We start from the raw sequence: 7,804 nt of genomic DNA, 5'->3' as shown, positions 1-7,804 counted from the left end.
AATCGTTACTTTTTTTGTTCAGTACTTGTACTTTTACTTGTACTTTTTACTCGTTACTTTTTAAAATAAGAACTTTTTACTTTTTATTCGTTACTTTTTTTAAAATTACTTGTACTTTTACTCGTTACTTTTTAAAAGTAACGTTGCCATATGTGACCAGTAGCATTACCCTAAACAGCGACGAGAAATATTTCAATTGTTTTCCCTTATTGCTAAGCCTACACCAATAGACTCTAAGAATATCCTCCAACTTAAATTATTTAGGATCAGGACGCGTCTTTAAAACAAAAATAATAAAATTTAAGTTTGAAAATTGAAGCATATTTGATTAAAAGTGATAAAACTGAATTAATAAATGTCAAGCACACTTACAGAATTTCGAATAGACTTTCGATTGTCAACACACACGCCATTTGCCGACTCGCATGGAACTCTGGGAAGTGAGCTAGTTAAGATGAAGTGTACCTTAAACAACCTTAAAACAAGCTTAGGTATAAATAAAATGACCTCATACACCTCAATAAATACCTCACTCTCTTTAGTTGAAATAAGGTATGTTTTTTTATACCTCGTAAATACCTCACTCTTGTTAGTTGAAATAAGGTTGATTTTTTTCATACCTCATAAATACCTCTTTTGTTATAAGTGTAAGAAAAACAACCTCGTATACCTTCAAAATCACCTTATCAGTCTGGTTGATTTGAAGTGGATTTAAGACAAGATCAAAATAAGCTTAGGTATAAGTAAAATGATTTCATATACCTCAATAAATACCTCACATTCTTTAATTGAAATAAGTTAAAAAATTTTATACCTTGTAAATACCTCATTCTCGTTAGTTGAAATAAGGTTGATTTTTTTAAACTTCACAAATACCTCTTTTGTTACAAATGTAAGAGAAACAACCTCGTATACCTTCAAAATCATCTTATCAGTCTGGTTGATTTGAAGTGGATTTAAAACAAGCTCAAAACAAGCTGAAGTGTATATAAAACAACCTCGTCAACCTTAATTACAACCTTTACTAGGTATAATTTTTATTGCTATTTTCTCAGCAACCTCAAATATACCTCAAATCAACCTTGATACCTCAAAAATACCTCATATCAACCTTAAATATACCTTAAATTTTCGTAAGGGGGTGATCGAACGCAAGCCGAAGTTTTTTCAAGTCCAGATCGGAACTCAGAAGAAATGGATCTCCATTGATAGACTTTAGCCTGCCCATTCTTTTTCACAGATTAAAGAGGCTCCAGTCATCCCGCCGCCGATACAACCCGTGAAGCCTGCTCTTAAAACGTCCACAACAACTTGGTCCGATCGACACGTCCGTTTCCGGATTCCCGTGTCTTAGCGTTCTGGACTGGTAGGGGAGTCCTGTGGCGTCATCACAAAAGTTTCCTTCCCTAAAATGCAACGCGGCTGGAAGAAATCGATCAGATATATGCAAATCAGCTTTCTCGAACGGTGCGCGCCTACACTCAACTGGTATAAAAAGCAGCTCTCCGTTGGTCAGCATCCCACCTCCCAGTGATGATCTCTCTTTTCCTCCAATGACTCACCACGATAAGGACTTATTTTCTTCAACAACATATGACCTATGAACTATTTCGACTTATTTACCTTACGACTAAACAGATTCGATGAATCGGTAAGTGGCGCTTCGCGCCAAAGGCCGAGGTAAACAAAATTTCCAGCGTTCCAGCGGTCAGCATCCCACTTCGATTAACCAGCCGAGTCCAGAAGTATTCATGCCTCTTCCACTTACTTAGATGGTTGATTTTACTTTGTTAACGCTTTTAGAATTTTATTTGTTTATAAGAAAATAAACAAGTCATTTTTACGAAAAGTTTCTGGTGTCTTCTAATTGCTAAAGATCAAATTTTCACGTACTAAGTGCTTATCTCAATTTTTTTAATGGTTAATCTCGAATATGTTAGTTGATTTGCGTTATTTATTAATTAAGCAACGATTTCAGACACAGACGTACTTTCTCCGGATAAAAATACTTTTTTCCTGACAGGTTTTGAATCTCGAACTTCATAATAAATGAGAGGTAGTTGAAATATGGAAAATATGATCGAAGTAGTTTAATCTGGGTCGGTCAGTTTATGCCTTTTAATGTTAAAATAACTGTTGGTGCATTTTACCATATTTTGTAAACTTTTTAATCGAATCGAAAATTTATTATACACTGTAATAAAGCTCATTAAACCAAAAATAATTTCATGCAAAAAGAAATTTTGATAATAATTTTCTATTATTTTATTTTATAATGGTCGAAAAATTATTGAAATTGTAGTCTTGAGAGAAAAAAATAGAATTACAACTTCTGTAAGATATAGCTCAGATATCATTCGATCGATTTTGTTCATATTTTCTCGAAAAATTACATGGTAATTTTCTTAAAATTACATGGCTTATAATTATTGTAAGACTGTGTACGTCTTATAATTCAAAAAATTTTCTTCCACAAAACTAAATTCAAAAGCGAGTGAAAGGATGTAGGAATTAAGGATCCGAACTGTTGAGGGACCGGTTGAAATTCCTTACAAGAAGTGAAATGTTTTTTAATTGCTGGGGTTTTTCTTATATATATTTATATGTGTTTGTAATACTCCGCAATTTAAGTAAAATAATTTTTCACATTTAGTAAATATTAATAATTTTACTAAAAGTTAACATTTAACAATATGAACGAAAAAATATGAAATTGATTTTTTAGTATATTCATGAAAGTTGATTTTTTAAGAATTAAAGGAAAACTGTTTCTTTAAAAATTCTTTTTAAAAAACTTGCAAAATGAGATAGAAATTTGTATTTTTAGCCCGCAAAGAATTTTTTTCGTAAATTACGCGTCGTCAGACATGAAACAAAATAATACAAAAATTATTAAAAATTACGATTTTCTGCATAGAGTTTTATTTGGGTAATAACATTTTATAATTTTGTATTTTGCAATGAAAAATTATGTTCTTTAAAATTATGTAAAAAATTGTATACTTTATGATGCAAAATTTTTCGACTAATATTAAATAAAATAATAACAAATGATAAATGTTCATTAAAATGTATTTTTTGCATGGAATTATCTGTGGATAAAGGAATTTTATAATTATGCGCAAAAATTTTTAAATTCTTTTTAAAAGTTCTCTAGAAATGGCGAAATGCGCAAAAAGTAAAATTAACGTTCAGGTGTTCAAACTTTGGACTGCTCTTCTGACCAAACTATAGGGACCATATTTTCCAGATAGCGTTTACCTCCTGCATTTAGCGGGTCAGAAACCAAAATCTATCGACGAAAAGGTATGTTAAGAGGAAGTGCGTTTTAGTGTCTGATTTCATAACTTAAAATATCCGGTGATAGCTGAGTGCGCTAATTGTTTTCTAAAACGTGGTGGACTGCGTTGCTAACATCTTATCACCCCTTGACTGAGGCAGTGGTTTCCAAACATGATGTTACAACGCCTCCCTTAAAAATATTTAATCATTTGGCGCTCCCCCCCCCCTGAAGATTTCATAAAATAAAAACACAAACATTTTTACTCTTATGAAATTTATTCATACAAACTAATGGAAAACGATATTTTATTATTGTTTTTAATGAGATGGATGTGCTTGTCTATTAGCTCAAAGTTTATCAAATCTTGGTGTTTGTGACGATATAGCTACTCGTAGCTCCTTTTCTACAACTAAACGAGCTCGATATTTGGATTTCATTGCAGCCAAGGTAGAAAATCCCGTTTCGCATAAATATGATATTGCGAACGGCAGCAGTACTTTCAAAGCTTTGTTTGACAAAGTGTTATATTCTGTATGAAGATTCAACCAGAATTGAACCAGAGATACAGTCTGAAATTTATGTTTTAATGTAGTATCACAAGATAACTCAATCAATTTTTCTTTTTCAATACTTGTCAATCCAAATTCATCATCTTCTTCGTCGATAAATGGATTCTGTATCCACGCAAACTTTGTAAAATCAAGATCACCAAAATAATTCGAAAATTGAAGCAACAAACCATTCAAGTGTTCCACAAAGAGATTTTTGTTTGCTTCTATGTTATCTCGGGCGCATAAATTTAAACGTGGAAACATATCAAACTTATTTTTCTGCAAATTTGATTTCCATAGCTCTACTTTTTTAATAAATGCTTTCACTTTGTCTTTTTGTATAAGCAAATGCATTTACGGTCCCTGCATTGATTTATTAAGAACACTCAATTTTTCAAAAATGTCAACCAAATATGCAAGTTTAACGATAAAATTATCATCCCTAAACATATTGCCGTCTTCATTATGATTTTCCTCGAGAAACATGGCAAAGTTCAAGTATCCTTTGAATCATTTTTGCGCGAGATAGCCAGCGCACTTCACAATAGTACAGAAGTGACGTGTAATTAGCTCGCATATCTTCACACAGTTTTGCGAACAACCTTGCTTTTAATGGACTGTTTTTTATGTAATTTATAACTTTCGTTACTTTTGCGAAAAGATTGTTAAGTTCCTCGCTTATAGTTTTTGATACGAGAGCTGCTCTGTGGAGCATGCAGTGCGTCCAGAGAACCTCAGGTGTTTTCATTTTAACTGGTGTTTGAAGACAAGTTTTGTGTCCCGCCATTGATTGTGCACCGTCAGTACAGAGCCCAATGCAATTATTACACACTACGTCGGTCTCATTAAAAAATCTGCCTATTATTTTGAAAATTTCATTGGATGTGGCTCTGTCAGGAATTGGTCTGCAAAATAAGATATCTTCAATTATATTAGTATCGTCAACATATCGAACATATGCAATTAAATGTGCGTCTTTAACTACATCAGTAGCTTCATCTACTTGTATGGCGAATTTTGAAGTACGCATTCGAGAAACTAATTGGTCACAAAGATTTTCAGATATATCATCAATTCTTCTGCCAATTGTATTATCAGCAAGCGGTATTTGTCGCAGCTGATTCGCATAAGATTGGCCAAACATTTTTTTGACCATATCAATAGCTGCTGGCAAAACTAAGGTTTCTGCTATTGTGTGGGGTTTTTTACATTGCGCGATTCTGTACGACACTAGGTATGATGCTAGTAATGCATTTGATGGAATATGAAGAATTTTTTTGAAATTTTGCTTGTTTTTTGATAACTCATCCAATTTTCATTGAAGAAATTCTTGGGGCTTACCAACGTATTCAGAATGAATAGTTACAAGGTGCCGTTTCAATTTACCGGGTCTCATACTATCAGCAGCCAAAACTTTTGAACACAACAAACACATTGGTTTTTCCACATTATCGTTAATAATATTAGTAAATCCGAACGATAAATAGGATAAGTCGTATTTCCTTGTCTTGGGAGTTCTTCCTTCCTGTTCCTTGTGGCTTGTATTCCCACTACTTGTGCCAACTTCAGAATCTTCATTATTAGTGGATTTTCGCTTATATCCTATCAAAAACTTATCCATTTGTCTGGAAATATTAGGAATAATATTATATTATTCTAAAAAAATAAAACTATTAAATTACTTACTAATATGATCAGTGGGCAATCACGTCAATAACAATAGAAACACAACCTAACACTGCTGAACCAATTAAATATTAGCTGTGACACGAAACAAATTGGTGAGCAAAACGTGCGTCGATCTTTTCTGGATGTGTGGCATCCAGTGCTGTTAGTGCGCGGGCATCTGGCTTTTGTAAAGTTGTGTCGGTCGAGTGCCGCTAGTGTCGCTAAATTAACGACGGCCTTGGTTCAAAAGATTTGCCGAGGTCTAGGACGTCTAGGTATATGGATGTTAAGTTACGAAATGTTTAGTTGAACTATGCGCGATAAAGCACGATGGTATTTTTTCATTTATTCTCTCATTTTTTACATAGAAAACTTCAGCAGTAATTTGGAAAATTGTCCACTGTGACTAATTTTCGTGGCTCCCTTTAGACTAATCCGCGCCTCCCTAGGGAGGCGCGCCTCCCATTTTGGAAAACGCTGGACTTAGGTTTCCAGCATGGAGTTGCCTAACCAACACACAAATACAAAAAGCTGGAAGTTCTACAAAATAAATTCCTTCGGAGAATGACCGGTGCCCCTTGGCACTTGCCAAATAAATATATCAGGAAAGATCTAAATATGGACTCAATTGAAGAATTCATGACTAAACAAAATGCTAATTTCTTCAGAGACGCTAAGAACAGCACAACTGCCGATTTCAATTTTCTTGTTTGGTTGAATAACATAGAGGCTAATGCCGGCAAATAAAGTATTTATTAAAACATAATATGAGGAAACAATAATTCGCTCACACAGTGCTATACAACTGAATCAACCAACAACTAGTCAGCTTCTTCAACAAATATATATCTATTTCCCCTATCGGGAAGTCGTTGTATTACATCACGCAACTCGCGCAACTTATTTGAGAAGGAGAGAAAAAATGAGATTTTATTTGTATATTAGCAACAAATCTCATTCTAAATAAAGAACCAATACAGGATGTAATGATGCATAACCCAATTCTACACTTCCTGCTCTCTGACGGGATAATTTCAGACCACTACAATCCATAGTTTTTAGATACCCCCCCCTATACTATATCATATATGGATGCTCCCGAGAAGAGGAAATGAACAAGGGTGATTCTTAGCTCGGGAGTATACCACCCCTAGCCTTTAACCTAATTGTGCTCCCATGTAACTAAACTACAACCATACTCATTTGCTATTTTCATCACAGAAATACTCAGATATGACCTGCAAACGCAGCAGACTACCCAGTCATCAACTATCCTTGCTTTTCCCATATGCCAATTGTATAGTTGTAAATTGTAAAACGACGAACAATAACAAGAAGAAAAAAGAAAAAACAGAAACGTTATTTGGATGACAGTATGTTTAGCTTGCATAAAATGGTCACAAAAGAGTACCCTCAACACTCAACTTTCATGTGGAGTCTGAATTTTTACTTCAATAGTCTTTACATTTTAATTTATTAATATTCAGTAAGAGTTACTTAAGAAATTGTAGACCTAGGTTAAAAATGGATGTTTCCTTTCATAGCAGCATGATTAATCGAAAGTAGCTCTATCTCTAATAATGAATTATTTTATTATTTACTTATTAATGTTAAACTCATATCAGTTGTGCCCAATAATTAATGAATTAGTCTTCATTGACATTTTATAACATAAAATGTCTCCTCCGTTGACTATTACATCTCCTCCGTGGACATGGCAGAATTTAAAATATTTTAAATCTTGTAAAAAATAAAATAGAAAACTTGACCATTATTATATAAGGACATATAACAAAAATAAATAAAAGCATTTATGTAATTTTTATCACTTTTTTTAATTACTTTAATTTAAGAAATTTTTTTAGTCTATTTATATCTTTTCAGTGAGAATGACCCATATAACTTATAATACCGAGAAGAATAAAACTAGTAGTCAGTTGTTACAAACATTTGAATCGTGTTTTTATTTTTAAAATATAAAAACACATCCCATAGGATGAAATTCTACAAAATGCTTATTACTTTCTGCACTACTAAATGTTTTAATACATTTACATTTTACTAAATGCATTTATTTGCAATTGATTTTATTCAATTCAGCATTAAAATTGCATAAGAAACTATACTGACTTATTTCTAAAGGAATTAAGATTTCCGAAAATCGCTAATTTTTGAAGTAGTGAACTGTAAACAGCTGCATAAAAATGCTTATAACCTTAAAACAAATTATCATATAAACGTGAAATTGGGTTTAATATAATTCTGCTCAGTATTCGCAAGTAATAACAATCTGCTTAGTAAA

At 32.8% G+C, this 7,804-nt stretch overlaps 1 protein-coding gene across 1 annotated transcript; it reads right to left on the bottom strand.

Annotated features, from left to right (window-relative positions):
- Positions 1-4,297: 4,297 nt before the first annotated feature.
- On the bottom strand, positions 4,298-5,455 carry LOC107438820 (SCAN domain-containing protein 3-like). The gene is made up of 2 exons (XM_016051195.3): positions 5,176-5,455; positions 4,298-5,076 (listed from the first exon to the last, which is right to left on the bottom strand). The coding sequence occupies exons 1-2, from the start codon at positions 5,453-5,455 to the stop codon at positions 4,298-4,300; spliced, it is 1,059 nt and encodes a 352-aa protein (XP_015906681.3).
- Positions 5,456-7,804: the final 2,349 nt, after the last annotated feature.

This window comes from Parasteatoda tepidariorum, chromosome X2 (genome assembly GCF_043381705.1).
Source record: "Parasteatoda tepidariorum isolate YZ-2023 chromosome X2, CAS_Ptep_4.0, whole genome shotgun sequence".
Classification (NCBI taxonomy): Eukaryota; Metazoa; Arthropoda; class Arachnida; order Araneae; family Theridiidae; genus Parasteatoda; species Parasteatoda tepidariorum.
This window is presented reverse-complemented; position numbering and strand designations above follow the sequence as displayed.